This window comes from Macaca nemestrina, chromosome 15 (genome assembly GCF_043159975.1).
Source record: "Macaca nemestrina isolate mMacNem1 chromosome 15, mMacNem.hap1, whole genome shotgun sequence".
Classification (NCBI taxonomy): domain Eukaryota; kingdom Metazoa; phylum Chordata; class Mammalia; order Primates; family Cercopithecidae; genus Macaca; species Macaca nemestrina.
In genome coordinates this window covers 97,138,263-97,154,754 of record NC_092139.1, presented here as the reverse complement: position 1 = coordinate 97,154,754, position 16,492 = coordinate 97,138,263, and the positions used below count along the sequence as shown (strand labels likewise).

Genomic DNA, 16,492 nt, shown 5'->3' with positions numbered 1-16,492 from the left:
TGTACCCCCATTGTATCTAGGAAGTAACTAGCTTGCTTTCGATTTTACAGGCTCATAGGCGGAAGGGGCTTTCCTTGTCTCAGATGAGATTTTGGACTGTGGACTTTTGGGTTAATGCTGAAATGAGTTAAGACTTTGGGCGACTGTTGGGAAGGCATGATTGGTTTTGAAATGTGAGGACATGAGATTTGGAGGGGCCAGGGGCGGAATTATATGGTTTGGTTTTCAATCTCAACTTTAATTGTATCTCCCAGAATTGGCACATGTCGTGGGAGGGACCCAGAGGGAGGTAATTGAATCATGGGGGCCAGTCCTTCCCGTGCTATTCTCATGATAGTGAATAAGTCTCGCGACATCTGATGGGTTTATAAGGGGTTTCTGCCTTTGCTTCCTCCTCATTTTTCTCTTGCCGCTGCCACGTAAGAAGTGCCTTTCACCTCCCGCCATGATTCTGAGGCCTCCTCAGCTATGTGGAACTGTAAGTCCAATTAAACCTTTTTTTGTTCCCAGTTTCAGGTGTGTCTATATTGGCAGCGTGAAAGTGGACTAATACAGATGGGAAGTCGCACTTAACAGCACAGATGATATGATCCCGTTTTGTTTACAAATAAAATGTTTATTTATCCAGTCTTCACAGTGGTGGTGTTTTGGACTGAGGCAAAATTATAGGCAATTTTTCTGTTTTCTTTTTGATACTACTCTGTATATTCTGAATCTTTGACATCAGGCATGCATTACTCTGCAATCAGAAAGCAAAAGAGGGCCGGGCGCGGTGGCTCACGCCTGTAATCCCAGCACTTTGGGAGGCCGAGGCGGGCGGATCACAAGGTCAGGAGATCGAGACCATGGTGAAACCCCGTCTCTACTAAAAATAGAAAAAATTAGCCGGGCGCAGTGGCGGGCGCCTGTAGTCCCAGCTACTCGGGAGGCTGAGGCAGGAGAATGGCGTGAACCCGGGAGGCAGAGCTTGCAGTGAGCCGAGATTGCGCCACTGCACTCCAGCCTGGGCGACACAGCAAGACTCCGTCTCAAAAAAAAAAAAAAGAAAGCAAAAGAGGTTTCTATTTTGAAGAGAAGAAAAGCATTTGATTTAAGGACCAGATCTTTTAGAGACCTGATTGGGGCTTCATTGTTACTGTTTTTATCTAACAAGAGATGTCAGCCAAGTGTCCCTGATCCCAACAGGGAGACTTTTACCTCACGGACACAGAGCCTTTATCCTTACCTCTACAGGAAGGTAAATACTACAGTGAGGAGGCCGAGGTGGATCTGCGGGACCCTGGCAGAGACTATGAGTTATACAAGTACACCTGCCAGGAGCTACAGAGGCTGATGGCTGAGATCCAAGACCTGAAGAGCAGGGGTGGCAAGGATGTGGTAAGAAGGGGGACCACGTGGCCGTGAACCTGGTGGCTATGCGTAGATGAGGCTGTTTTTGCACCTACCAGGGCCCTTCCTGATTTTGGTCTTCTGTCCTAGCCATGATCAGGTGACTGGAGCCTCAGGGCTCCCAAAACCTATTAATTTATTGGTATTTCTCATCACCACTCAGTCACCAATTACAGTAATGAAAGTATAGGATAATTAATTTTTTCCCTACTAATTTAATCATTTATCCAATTAATATTTATTAAGTGCCAGGCATTTTGCTAGGTGTTGAGAAATGATAATAGTACTTATACATTTGCTTGATACAAAGATTGATATGTATAAATAAATTATAGACACCAAAAATGAAATTATCATTAATAGTAAGTGAATAAATGAGGTTTTAGGGGCAGATAAATTAAACAACGTGACTAAAAACTTGATAAGTTTTTTAAAAATCCATTTTTTTTCCAGGAATTGCACATATTCGTGCCTATGCTGACAAGTTTTCTTACGATTATTGCATTCAATCTATTGTAGCCAAGCTTTATGGCTATAATTCTGTGATTTTCCATTTAAGTTATCCTGTAATGTTATTTATAGAGGTCAAATTTTATGGCAAGACGTTACTATTGCCGGGATCTCTGCGTAGGATCTGTAGAGACAGATTGTGCCTTCGCTGCCTTTATTCCAACTTCAATTCCTGTTACTCTAGTCCAAGCAGAAATTGCTTTTTTTTTGCCTGAGATTCTTAAGCGTTTTCGTTATATAACCATCCCTCTTATTTTCTTCATGACTTTTCTCATGGTTCTGGGCTCCCTCCAGTGCCTATGTTTGGCCCCAGATGAGGATGGGTCGGTGGTGAGGGACGGAAGGAAGCTGAGCGAGCCCCTGTCTCAGTGGGCTTTACTGTTTTCTTTGCTCACAGGCAATCGAAATTGAAGAACGGAGGATTCAGAGCTGTGTGCATTTCATGACTCTAAAGAAGCTTAACCGATTAGCCCACATCAGGTTGAAGAAAGGAAGAGATCAGACCCACGAGGTAGGAGTTAAAAGGTTTAATTAACCTTCCTCCTTTCTCCTCCTCATCCCCTTCTTTTTTTTTTGGAGACAGTGTCGTTCTGTCCCCCAGGATAGAGTGCAGTGGCACAATCTCGATCTTGGCTCACCGCATCCTCTGCCTCCCAGCTTCAAGCAGTTCTCCTGCCTCAGCCTCCCAAGTAGCTGGGATTACAGGTGCCTGCCACCACCACCATGCCCGACTACTTTTTGTAGTTTTTAGTAGAGATGGGGTTTCACCTTGTTGGCCAGGCTTGTCTTGAACTCCTGAGTTCAGGTGATCCACCCGCCTCAGCCTCCCAAAGTGCTGGGATTACAGACGTGATCCACTGCACCCAGCCCCATCCCCTTCTTTATTCCTTTTACACCTTCTCTTAGTTTGCTGACCCTCTCCTCTGCCCCATCCTTACTTGCCCTGCTCACCTCTGATCTTATCCTCCTTTCAGGCTAAGCAGAAAGTAGATGCCTATCACTTGCAGCTCCAGAACCTGTTGTATGAGGTGATGCACCTACAGAAGGAGATCACCAAATGTTTGGAGTTTAAGTGAGTTTGGGAGGACAGGGCTTTGGCACATGTGGTCTCTCGGTAATTGCTTTTTCCCGTGTAGCTCGCTGTAAGTCTGTTTCTTTTGTTTGTTTGTTTTTGAGATGGAGTCTTGCTCTGTCACCCACTCTGGAGTGCAGTGGCAGAATCTCAGCTCACTGCAACCTCCACCTCCTGGTTTCAAGCGATTCTCCTGCCTCAGCCTCCCACTACAGGCACCCACCACTACACCTGGCTAATTTTTGTATTTTTAGTAGAGACGGGGTTTTGCCATGTTTGCCAGGCTGGTCTTGAACTCCTGACCTCAGGTGATCCTCCTGCCTTGACCTCCCAAAGTGCTGGGATTACAGGCGTGAGCCACCACACCTGTAAGTCTCTCTTTAAAAAGAAGTCTGATGAGCTTAGGAAACTAGGATCTGGGAGAAGGGCAAATTGCAAGGGTGAATGTGGGAGAATTGCAAGCCATGGTTTCAGGCTGCATAAAGAATCTCAAAAGTCTCTTTGACCTTTTTGAGTTTTGAGCTCTGCACTTGGTAAAAAGCAGGTCTCTCTCCCTATCGGGGGTCTTTACATTACCAGTTTGATTCCTGGGTACATTGTATGGGAGCAACTCACTTCCAGTCACATCCTTTTAACCTTTTGGCCCAGTTTTCCTTTCTTTTTTTTTTTTTTTTTTTTTTTTTTTTTTTTTTTTTTTTTTTGAGACGGAGTCTTGCTCTGTCGCCCAAGCTGGAGTGCAGTGGCCGGGTCTCAGCTCACTGCAAGCTCCGCCGCCCGAGTTTACGCCATTCTCCTGCCTCAGCCTCCCGAGTAGCTGGGACTACAGGCGCCCGCCACCTCGCCCGGCTAGTTTTTTGTATTTTTTTTTTTTTTTTTTTTGAGACGGAGTCTCGCTCTGTCGCCAGGGCTGGAGCGCAGTGGCCGAATCTCAGCTCACTGCAAGCTCCGCCTCCCGGGTTCCCGCCATTCTCCTGCCTCAGCCTCCTGTGTAGCTGGGACTACAGGCGCCCGCCACCTCGCCCGGCTAGTTTTTTGTATTTTTTTAGTAGAGACGGGGTTTCACCGTGTTCGCCAGGATGGTCTCGATCTCCTGACCTTGTGATCCGCCCGCCTCGGCCTCCCAAAGTGCTGGGATTACAGGCGTGAGCCACCGCGCCTGGCAAGCCAGGATGGTCTTGATCTCCTGACCTTGTGATCCACCCGTCTCGGCCTCCCAAAGTGCTGGGATTACAGGCGTGAGCCACCGTGCCCATCCCTGATGCTGATTTTTGAGAGACATCTTTATCTGTTCCACAAAATCATTACCTAGTAAAAGTTAAATACGAATAAAGGTGAAATCTGCATCAGGTCTGTACTTGAGTTAACAATATTGTACCATTGTCAGTTCCTGGTTTTGACAATGTATAATGTGGTTAGATAAGTTAGTATCATTGGGGGAACTTGGGTGAAGGATACATGGAGGAAATAAATTCTCAGTATTATTTTTGAACCTTCTTGGAGTCTTAAACTATTTCAAAATTAAAAAGGTATCAAAAACAAAATAATGTGATGCACTGGTCTGTAATCATCATGCAAATGGAAACTGACAAACCCAGAATATAGTGGAACTTAAACTACAATTTTACTTAAACTACAATTTTGTTTCCTGAGAACGGCAGCACAATGTCATGTTTTTGTCTGTAGGTCGAAGCACGAAGAAATTGATCTGGTCAGTTTAGAGGAGTTTTATAAGGAGGCTCCACCAGATATCAGCAAGGCCGAAGTCACCATGGGAGACCCTCACCAGCAAACACTGGCACGTCTAGACTGGGAGCTGGAGCAGCGGAAAAGGTAGCATTTCCTCCTTCCTGACCTTTTTTTTTTTCTTTTTTGAGACGGAGTCTCGCTCTGTCGCCCGGGCTGGAGTGCAGTGGCCAGATCTCAGCTCACTGCAAGCTCCGCCTCCCGAGTTTACGCCATTCTCCTGCCTCAGCCTCCCGAGTAGCTGGGACTACAGGCGCCCGCCACCTCGCCTGGCTAGTTTTTTTTTTTTATATTTTTTGGTAGAGACGGGGTTTCACCGTGTTAGCCAGGATGGTCTCGATCTCCTGACCTCGTGATCCGCCCGTCTCGGCCTCCCAAAGTGCTGGGTTTACAGGCTTGAGCCACCGCGCCTGGCCCCTTCCTGACCTTTTAACCATAAAGTGTCAGTGCTTTGTCATGACCCAGGATAACGCAGCAAAGCACTATGGAACTCTCAGAATAGTTTCTAAGACCAAATCCATTTTATGATTAATTCACACTGGATAGTTTAAACTTCACCAACCTCATCATGGATGGGGTTGGGGTTATAATTGCTTAAGGGCTTTTTTTTTTTTTTGAGATGGAGTCTCACTCTGTCTCCCAGGCTGGAGTGCAGTGGCGTGACCTCAGTTCACTGCAACTTCCACCTCCCAGCTTTAAGTGATTGTCAGTCCTCAGCCTCCCAAGGAGCTGGGTGGTAGGTGCATACCACCTTGCCCATCTATTATTTGTATTTTTTGTAGAGACGGGATTTTACCATGTTGGCTAGGCTGATCTCGAACTCCTGATCTCAACTGATCTGCCTGTCTTGGCCTCCCAAAGTGCTGGGATTACAGGTGTGAGCCACTGAGCCTGGCCCACCGTTTTTTTTTTTTTTTTAAAGAGATGGCATTTCACTCTATTGCTCAGGATGGAGCACTGGGGCATGACGACGACTCACTTCAGGCTTGACATCCTGGGCTCAAGTGATCCTTCTGCCTCAGCCTCCCAAGTAGCCAGGACTATGGGTGCCTGCCACCATGCCTGGCTAATATTTTTATTTTTGTAGAGCAGGGGTCTCACTCTGTTACCCAAGCTGGTCTTGAACTCCTGGCTTCAAGTGATTCTCCCACCTTGGCCTCCCCAAGTGCTGGGATTATAGGTGTGAGTTACCATGCCTGGTCTCTCTTTCAAATTTTAATGCCGAAGACCTTATCTTTTGTACCATAAATCTAATTTTGTATTTTGCCTTTCCCCCCCTTATCTATAAATGTATGCCTGTGGCATAAAGCTTTGTAAACATTTTCTCAGGAGGTTGTGCAACATTCTAGTGTATATCCTAGTGTATAGAAAAATTCACAAAATTATTCCCCTGTTGGATTTTAGGTTGTTGCCATTTTTTTTTGCTGTCATAAATAATACTTCAAGTCACACTTTAGGTATAAACTTTTCTATACTAATAAAGAGTTTTATTTATTTACTTTTTGACATGGAGTTTCACTCTCGTCGCCCAGGCTGGAATGCAATAGCATGATCTCGGCTCACTGCAACCTCCGCCTCCCTGGTTCAGCCAATTCTCCTGCCTCTCAGCCTCCCAAGTAGCTGGGAGTACAGGCATGTTCCACCATGCCCAGCTAATTTTTGTATTTTTAGTAGAAGCGGGGTTTCACCATGTTGGCCAAGATGGTCTCTATCTCTTGACCTCATGTTTCGCCCGCCAGCCTCCCAAAGTGTTGGAATTTACAGGTATGAGCCACCACGCCCAGCCAATTTTTTTTTTTTTTTTTTTTTTTTTTGAGACGGAGTCTCGCTCTGTCGCCCAGGCTGGAGTGCAGTGGCCGGATCTCAGCTCACTGCAAGCTCCACCTCCCGGGTTCACGCCATTCTCCTGCCTCAGCCTCCCGAGTAGCTGGGACTACAGGCGCCCGCCACCTCGCCCGGCTAGTTTTTTGTATTTTTTTAGTAGAGACGGGGTTTCACCGTGTTAGCCAGGATGGTCTCGATCTCCTGACCTCGTGATCCGCCCGTCTCGGCCTCCCAAAGTGCTGGGATTACAGGCTTGAGCCACCGCACCCGGCCAATTTTTGTATTTTTAATAAAGACGGGGGTTTCACCATGTTGGCCAGGCTGGTCTCAAACTCCTGACCCCAGGTGATCCACCTGCCTTGGGCTTCCAAAGTGCTGGGATTTTAGGCATGAGCCACTGTGTCCGGCCAGTACTATGTGTTTTAATCTAAGTCATTCTAAAAGTACAGTGGTTTTGTTTTTTTTTCTGTAATGAACTTTTCACGGTTGCATCCTTTCCATTCATGGTAACTTTTTCCCCTTTCATATTTGTACAAGAATACTAGGGCTTTTGATTGGCACATTTGTTCTGGTTTTTTGTTGGTGAGGTAGCTGTATACTTGCCTTTTTCTGTTATGGAATGTATTCTCTGTTTTCGGTTCATATTATGAATTTAGTAAGCATGAATCTGGTTCTTTTTTTCTTTTTTTTTGAGATGGAGTCTTGCTCTGTTTCCCAGGCTGGAATGCAGTGGTGCTATCTTGTCTCACTGAAACATCCGCCTTCTGGCTTCAGGCAGTTCTCCTGCCTCAGCCTCCTGACTAGCTGGGATTACAGGCGCATGCCACTGTGCCCGGCTAATTTTTTTAGTAGAGACGGGGTTTCACCATGTTGGCCAGGCCGGTCTCGAACTCTTGACCTCAGGTGATCCGCCTGCCTGGGCCTCCCAAAGTGCTGGGATTACAGGCGTGAGCCACCATGCCCAACCGAGTCTGGTTCTTAGGAAATTTGTGTCAGTGTCTTAGCAAATGGGGCTGGCCTATCACTCCGTTGTCCAGTCCACTGATTGTGCTGGGCACAGAGTCAGCTGTCAGTGCTGCATTCTTGTGGCACTGGTCCAGAATCTATTCCCACCCTGTCCCAACCAGGCCAGTCCATGGGCCTCTTTTGGGTTATATAGCTGCTAAGTCCATGTTTATGAAAGTTTTAGGTCTTACCTCTCAAGCAAGAAATGGAACAGAAGATGGCATGTGTATCCCCTAGTGGTTACAGAGCAGACAGAGCCTCTGGAGAGCAAGAGACATGAATCCAAAGCCCAGCACAGTGTTTGTTCTTGGCTGGATGCCCTTGGGCAAGTGATCTACTTGCCTGAGCCTTGGTTTCCTCCTTTGGGGATAAGAAAAGTCCCTGTTTTCCAGGGTCTTTATAAGGATTAAATGTAATTATGCTTGTAAAGAACTCACCAAAGTACCTGGCACACATTGAGTGCTGGATAAACATTAGCAGTTAATCATGGCTGCTACCATTAGGTGGAGTCTGACGGTGAACAGGCGTGTTGAGGTATCACAGGGGGATATCAGGTGACAATGCTCGTTCCTCCCCCCACAGGCTGGCAGAGAAGTATCGAGAGTGCCTATCCAACAAGGAGAAGATTCTCAAGGAGATTGAGGTGAAGAAGGAGTACCTGAGCAGCCTCCAGCCCCGCCTCAACAGCATCATGCAGGTGGGGCCCGCTGGCCTTTTGCTTTGCCTTCACCACTGACCAGGCACTGCCAGACACCATGTCACCCTTTGAGCTTTGCCAGGTCTATTACCCTAAATTAGAGTATAGTATAAGGATGGCCTTGTCTGCATCCCTACCCAGTTGGTGTGATAAGCTTGTGTCTGGGAGGAAGAAGTGCTGGCCTCAGGAATATATACATGCATTGACCTGGGTATTTTCATCCAGAGCCTCCTCTGGGTAGTATACTTTCTCAGACTGTGTAAATTTGGTTTACCCCCTGCATGGCCCCCACTGGCCTCACAATCTCCAGGCATCTAAACTTGCTTCTTGTGGATGTCTGTTTGATCCCCCTGACTACGCTTCAGGGTCAGACTGCTCAACAGATCTTCTCACTCTGAAAAAAACTTTACTCATGAGGAAGAGTCCACACTTGGCCTGTAAAATACAATGTCTTTCTGTATAGGTGGCCCACTTTTTATTTGCTTTGCGAAGCCAGATTTGGTGTAAATCCTTATAATTTTGTGAAGCAAGGTAGATGGCTAATATGAAAGAACTTTGTAAAAGGATCCTAGAGATAAATTTGCTTATTTTCTTAGGATTTGGCAATCTCTATATTTCCTTTGTTCAGCTCTAAGTGTGGAAGGACAGTTGTTGACTGCTTGTGGTGCCTCGTGCCTGTAATCCTAGCACTTCGGGTGGCTGAGGAGGGAGGATCACTTGAGCCCAGGAGTTTGAGACCAGCCTGGGCAATATCGGGAGACCCCACCTCTACAAAAAAAAATTAACTGGTCATGGTGGCACGTGCCTGTTGTCCCAGCTACTTGGAAGGCTGAGGCAGGAGGATCACTCGAGCCTGGGTGACAGAGCAGAAATTAAAAGTTTTGGTTGTACTTGACCAAAGCTTCTGCATGGTTAAATTTTCTCTTGTTACCTGGAAAATTTCTAAATGGGTACAGGTTAAATAAATTCTTGTATGGTACAGCCTTAGAGCTATGATGAAAGTGTGGAATCAAACCACTGATATCGAACCACTGACAGAATAACTGAAATATGAAAGAAGATCTGTCATATTATTAAACAAAAAAATGCAAGTTGTAGAACATATAGTATAAGCTCATTTCTATATCTTAGTTTACAAAGTATCTGTAGGGCTATATACATATAGGAGTTGGGTATATACTTGGAAAAGTCTATATTCATACCAAACCATTAACAGCTACCTTGAGGACTGGGAACTGGGAGCTTTTGTTTTACAAACTTGAATACCACTTTTTTTCCCCTTTTCCTTACCCACCTTTGCCGCCGCCCCCCATGACTTTAAGATGCCTTTTTTTTTTTTTTTTGAGACAGAGTTGCTTTGTTGCCCAGGCTGGAGTGGAGTGGCGCCATCTCGGCTCACTGCAACCTCTGCCTCCCAGGTTCAAGCGATTCTCCTGCCTCAGCCTCCCGAGTACCTGGGTTTACAGGCGCCTGCCACCACGCCTGGCTAATTTTTGTATTTTTAGTAGAGATAGGGTTTCACCATGTTGGCCAGTAGTCTTGAACTCCTGACCTCAGGTGATCCGCCTGCCTCGGCCTCCCAAAGTACTGGGATTACAGGCATGAGCCCCCACGCCCAGCCTAAAAGGCTTTTTTTTTTTTTTTTTTTTTTTTGAGATAGAGTCTCACTCTGTTGCCCAGGCTGGAGTGCAGTGGTGCAGTCTCGGCTCACTGCAAGCTCTGCCTCCCGGGTTCATGCCATTGTCCTGCCTCAGCCTCCCAAGTAACTGGGACTACAAGTGCCTGCCACCATGCCCAACTAATTTTTTGTTTTGTATTTTTAGTAGATATGGGGTTTCACTGTGTTAGCCAGGATGGTCTCGATCTCCTGACCTCGTGATCCGCCTGCCTCAGCCTCTCAAAGTGCTGGGATTACAGGCATGAGCCACCATGCCCGGCCTAAAATGCTTTTCATTTTACTTTATGTATTGTGCAATTGATCCTCATGCATTGCACAGAGTCTGCAAACTTGAAACTCAAAGCGATCTAGTTCAGTCTTTCCCAAGTCAAGAAAAAAAAGAAAAAAAAACAAGAAAAGCACACAAATAAAATCTCTGAAACAAAACCTGAATTCATTGCCTAAGGTCTTGAATACAACTTTTAAAAACAATGTACACGGTGAAACCCCGTCTCTACTAAAAAATACAAAAAACTAGCCGGGCGAGGTGGCGGGCGCCTGTAATCCCAGCTACTCGGGAGGCTGAGGCAGGAGAATGGCGTGAACCCGGGAGGCGGAGCTTGCAGTGAGCTGAGATCCGGCCACTGCACTCCAGCCTGGGCGGCAGAGCGAGACTCCGTCTCAAAAAAAAAAAAAAAAAAAAAAAAAAAACAACAACAATGTACAATGTATTACTTTAAAACAGAATTGTATATACAGAAAAGCATATAACTTGCAAGTATATGGCTCAATGAATATTAACTAAGAAACACATCTGTGTAACCAGCACCCAAAATCCAAGAGAAAGAACATTAACAATTTCCTGGAAGCTCCTTTATTCCCCCTCCCGGTCCCTATCTTCCCCCACACTCCAGTAACCATAATCTTGACATCTAACATCATAGGTTCGTTTTGCCTGTTTTTGAACTCTATACAAAGAGAACCATAGTATATACTCGTATATCTGGCTTCTTTTGTTCAGCAGTATGTTTCTAAGATTCATCTGAGCTTTTATGAGTGCAGGAGTTTGTTTTCACTGATGTTTAGTATTTGGTTGTTTCCAGCTTAGGGCCATTCAGATAATGCTGCTATGAGCATTCTTATATGTGTGCTTTGGCATACATGTGTACATCTGTTGAATATATACCCAGGAATGAAATTGCTAGGTCATACAGTATGTTATACATATATTTAGCTTTTGTAGACATTGAAACAGTTTTTTAAAGTGATTGTACCAATTTATAGGAATTCCCACCAGCACCATATGAAAGTTCTAATTGTTCTACATCCTTGTCAACACTTGATACTCTCAGTCTCCTTAATTTTGACTACTCTGGAGGATCCCATTATAGTTTAAATTTTTATTTCCCTGAGGACTAGTGATGTTGAACACAGCACATTTTGCCTTTTGGATAACCTCTTGGGATGGGCCTAGGCAAGTCTCTTGCCTGTTTTTCTGTTGGGTTGCCTGGAGATGAGTGTTTTCCCAGATCTTTCCCGTTCTGTAACCTCCTGCCTTTTCACTTTGCTAATGGTATCTTTTTTTTTTTTTTTTTTTTTTGAGACGGAGTCTTGCTCTGTCACCCAGGCTGGAGTGCAGTAGCCGGATCTCAGCTCACTGCAAGCTCCGCCTCCCGGGTTTACGCCATTCTCCTGCCTCAGCCTCCGGAGTAGCTGGGACTACAGGCGCCCGCCACCTCGCCCGGCTATTTTTTTGTATTTTTTAGTAGAGACGGGGTTTCACCGTGTTAGCCGGGATCGTCTCTCGATCTCCTGACCTCGTGATCCGCCCATCTCGGCCTCCCAAAGTGCTGGGATTACAGGCTTGAGCCACCGTGCCCGGCCTGCTAAATGGTATCTTTTAATGAGTGCATGTTCCTAATTTTAGTAATTATTCTTTTCCTTTATAGTTAGTACTTTTTCTGTGTCTTGTTTAAGAAATCTGTCTCTTTAAATCTGTAGTCATCCTGAAAGTGATTTTGTATGTAGTGTAAGTTAAGGGTAAAGATTCATTTTTTTCTTTCCACATAGGTATTTAGCTGACCATTTATTGAAGACATTCTCTTCGCACTGCTCTGTAGTGCCACTTTTGTCACAAATCAAATGTCTTTGTACACGTGGATAGTTGTGTAATCTCTGTGTCCATCTGTGCACAGTATCACACCGTCTTATTTACTGTGGCTTTATCAGAAGTCTCGATGCACAGTTGCAACCTAATTCTTCAGGATTGTCTTGGTTATTCTTGGCCCTTTGCATTTACATATAAGTTTCAGAATGAGATTGTCTGTTCTTACCTGCTGGGATTTTGATTGGGATTGCATTGAATCAGCAGACCACTTTAGAATAAACTGTTACCTGGACAATATTTGAGTCTTCCAGGCCATTGACATTCATATGTATCCACTTATTTTAGACTTTTCATTTCTCAGGTTTTTGTGTAGAGGCTTATATGCCTTTCATTTGTTTATTTTATTTTATGTTTTATTTTAATTTTATTTTGAGGCAGTCTTGCTCTGTTGCCCAGGCTGGAGTACAGTGGTACAATCTTGGCTCACTGCATCCTCTGTCTCCCAGGTTCAAGCAATTCTTCTGCCTCAGTCTCTCGAGTAGCTGGGATTACAGGTGCGTGCCACCACACTTGGCCAATTTTTGTATCTTTAGCAGAGATTGGGTTTTACCATGTTGGCCAGGCTGGTCTCAAACTCCTGACCTCAGGTGATCCACCTGCCTTGGCCTCCCAAAGTGCTGGGATTACAGGCCCAGCCTGCTTGTTTATTGTTTTTTGTTTGTTTGTTTGTTTGAGACAGAGTTTTGTTCTTGTTGCCCAGGCTGGAGTGCAATGGCACAATCTTGGCTCACCGCAACCTCCACTTCCTGGGTTCAAGTGATTCTCCTGCCTCAGCCTCCCGAGTAGCTGGGATTACAGGCATATGCTACCACGCCCAGCTAGTAGAGACAGGGTTCTCCATGTCGGTCAGGCTGGTCTCGATCTTCCGACCTCAGGTGATCCTCCTGCCTCAGCCTCCCAAAGTGCTGGGATTATAGGCGTGAGCCACTATGCCCGGCCTGTTTATTCTTATTTGATGTTTTATTGATGGTATTGAAATGGCATCTTTTTATAATTTCTTTTTTTTTAAATTGATTTTTATTTTTTATGGAAATGGCATCTCGTTAAGTTACCCAGGCTGCTCTTGAACTCCTGGCCTCAAGTGATCCTCCTGCCTCAGCCTCCCAAAGTGCTGGGACTACGGGCATGAGCCAGGGTACCCTGACAGTAAGTAAAATAAAACAATTTTATTTTCTTACTGTTTGTTGCTAGTATAAAGAAATATGATTTTGTTTATATTGAGCTTTTATCCACCTATTAGTTCTATTAGTTTATCATGTATCACTTTTATAAACAATGGTTTATAGTCACTCAGTAGCCACTTGTTCCTGTGTGGACTGGCTAAAAAAGGAAGAACAAAAATCTGTCTCTTGTGTGCAGGCTTCCCTTCCGGTGCAGGAGTACCTGTTTATGCCATTCGACCAGGCTCACAAGCAGTATGAGACAGCCAGGCACCTGCCGCCTCCCCTCTATGTCCTCTTTGTTCAGGCCACTGCATATGGGCAGGCCTGTGGTGAGTATGGGGGCTGGGTGAGGACGAGGGGCTGTGGGAGCAGCAGCTGTGGCCGAGTGAATCAGTTGGAAGCAGTACGTGCTCAGGAAATTTCTCAGTCCTGCCCCGAAGCCCTCAGGTGACAGAAGCTTTCTTCCCTCTGCATTGCCCAGCATGGCTGCTCTGACCAACCGGCCTAAGGCTGGATTAATACCTGATGGGTATTTCACCGTGGGTGGCTTTGAGTCATTCATGAGCCTGACTGGACAGCTGTTGGGTGCAGAGCCCAGGCAGCCTATCTGGGCTCCCAGGTGCTCACCCCATCAAGGCACGCTTGGCAGTTAGATCAGTGCCTCTTGCTCTGCTTCAGGGTGGGGGTGCCTGGTGAATACAGGTCTCAGCCAGCTCTCCCAGGCTTTCACCATGCCTTGAATCAGCTGCATGCCTTTGTTGTGGATTTCCAGGTTAGATATGTCCTCATTAAGCTTGAGGGCAGCCTGTGACTCTGCTAGGGTTTTGAGAAAATTTTAGAGACCCTGCCTTTTGCCCTGATGCAGCTTTCACCCAGCACCTAAATTTTCTCCCCAACCCCACCCCACCACATCAGACAGACATATACTGCACCAGTGCTTGCTTCTCCTCCCACCGTGGGCACCAACACATTACTGTCTCTCTTCTTGTGTCTTCCTCGTCCTTCTGGTCCTCCCCTCCCCTTTGTTCTCCCTCCTGTTTCCATCATCAGCTCATATGAAATCCTCCCAGCCCCCTAGACAGGGTGAGTAATTTTCTTTTCTTTTATGTTTAAAATTGGCCTGTTCCATTCTGATGTTCCTGTAGAATGCTAATATTAAATGACTGAAAAAAATAGTCTGGCGTTTGCCAGTGACTGATGGGAGCAACTAGTTGTTTGGGGTGAAGGGTGGTGATTCACATAGGGTTGCCATAGATAAGGCAGTGGTCAGCCACTTGGGGGAAGTTTGCCATCCCTCTTTTGTGTGGCTAGGCAAACCATTTCAGGTTCTTGGGACTATATGTACCCTTAAAAGTGGAGTTGGAAGGTGGTGGCCTGTCTGACCTCACAGCACTGGACCCTCAGAGGGGGGTCCCAAGACATCACTCAATAAGGTGTCACAGTCACACCTGGTGTATGCAACCGGCTGTTAGCTTATGTGCTGGAGAGGCCAAGCTTAAGTTGAACAGACCTGGTCTTGAACCCTGGTTTATCAGCCATGTGGCTGTGATGTCTAGCTTCTCTGAGCCTTAAGTTTCCCATCTGAAAATGGCTATAATAATGTATTACTCCTGTAGGGTTGTTGTGAGGATTAAATTTTATTTTTTTTTTTTTCTCTGAGACGGAGTCTCACTCTGTTACCCAGGCTGGAGTGCAGTGGCATGATCTCGGCTCACTGCAACCTCTGCCTCCCGGGTTCAAGCAATTCTCCCTGCCTCAGCCTCCCAAGTAGCTGGGGTTACAGGTGCCCACCATTGTGCCCGGCTAATTTTTATATAGTTAGTAGAGACGGATTTCACCACGTTGGCCAGGCTGGTCTCGAACTCCTGACTTTGGGTGATCCACTCTCCTTGGCCTCCCAACCAGGCATCAGCCACCACGCACAGCCTAAAAATTAATTTTTAATAATTTTATAATTAAAATTACAAGCATCAGCTCATTCAGTCGCCACCACTAATGGGGTAGCTACTATTTTTCTTTTTTTTTTTTTTGAGACAGAGTCTCACTCTGTTGCCCAGGCCGCAGTGCGGTGGCATGATCTCAGTTCACAGTAACCTCCACTTCCTGGATTCAAGCAGTTCTCCTGTCTCAGCCTCCCAAGTAGCTGGGATTACAGGCACATGCCGCCACACACAGCTAATTTTTGTATTCTCAGTATAGACAGGATTTTGCCATCTTGGCCAGGCTGGTCTCAAACTCCTGACCTCAGGTGATCCACCTGCCTCGGCCTCCCAAAGTGCTGGGATTACAGGCGTGAGCCGCCGTGCCCAGCAGCTACTATTTTTCAAGTCCCCATTTCATAGATATAGAAACTGAGGCTCAGACAGTGACATAACTTTCCAGGTCATGTGTTTGGGAATTGGTTAGGTGGGGACTCAGGTCTGGGACTAGACTGCAAGATCCAAGTTCCTATTCACTGTCCTACTGCCTCCCAGTTAAGTGAGATAGTGGCAGCCATGTGCTTGGTATAGTGTAGAATAAAGAAAAAGCACTTAGGTGAGAATCATTGTTTCTGGGATGTGGACAGGTGTGGATTTCTGGATAAGAACCTCTAAGACAATTGGCAGAGGAGTTCCATGTGGCTTTAGGCCCTCAGTTTGAATTTCTGTGCTTTGGTGTGCACCAAAAAAGAGAGGCATTCCCTGCTAGTTTCAGGTGATGCTGGTTTAGGAATTTGTACTTAAGTTGTTTGTTCTCAGTAAATGACAGAAAAAAAAGACTTAAGTTTCCCACCTTGTTTCCCTTCATCTGGAGCAAGGATTTTTGCCGTTCCACCCTTAGTCAGCAAGGAGCTGGGCAGAAGTGAGAGAAATGCAGCCCCAGAGCTGGCCTACTCGTGCTGCTTAGCACCTTTCCTCAGCAGCTTTCCTACCAGACTCTTTCTTGCCCCCCAGATAAGACGTTATCTGTGGCAATCGAAGGCAGTGTGGATGAAGCCAAGGCTCTTTTCAAGCCTCCAGAGGACTCCCAAGGTAATGTGGTGGTTGGGATTCCTCCCCCAGCGACACCAAGTCACCATCCAAGGGCAGTCCTGGTCTTTGGAGAACCAGCTGGACTGGTTCTGTGTAGCAGGAAGCTTGACTTGAATGTCCTAGCATCCTGGGGTAGACAGGAAAGAGAGCTCACTCCCCGGAGTCACAAGGTGCTGCCCGTGGATTTCAGCCCTGCCACTCACTAGCCGACTGACCCCGAGGAAGGTATTTAACATTTCAGAGCCTCAGCTTAT

At 46.1% G+C, this 16,492-nt stretch overlaps 1 protein-coding gene across 3 annotated transcripts in view; it reads left to right on the top strand.

Annotated features, from left to right (window-relative positions):
* The window catches only part of LOC105487260 (THO complex subunit 5), a 41,567-nt gene that overhangs the window by 7,467 nt on the left and 17,608 nt on the right, over positions 1–16,492 (top strand). For all 3 annotated transcript variants that reach the window (XM_071080365.1, XM_071080364.1, XM_071080366.1), the window contains 8 exons: positions 1,234–1,377; positions 2,297–2,410; positions 2,874–2,971; positions 4,655–4,801; positions 8,126–8,240; positions 13,424–13,556; positions 14,278–14,310; positions 16,161–16,238. In XM_071080365.1, the coding sequence (XP_070936466.1) occupies positions 1,234–1,377; positions 2,297–2,410; positions 2,874–2,971; positions 4,655–4,801; positions 8,126–8,240; positions 13,424–13,556; positions 14,278–14,310; positions 16,161–16,238 (862 nt within the window). The remainder of the gene's footprint in view (positions 1–1,233; positions 1,378–2,296; positions 2,411–2,873; positions 2,972–4,654; positions 4,802–8,125; positions 8,241–13,423; positions 13,557–14,277; positions 14,311–16,160; positions 16,239–16,492) is intronic.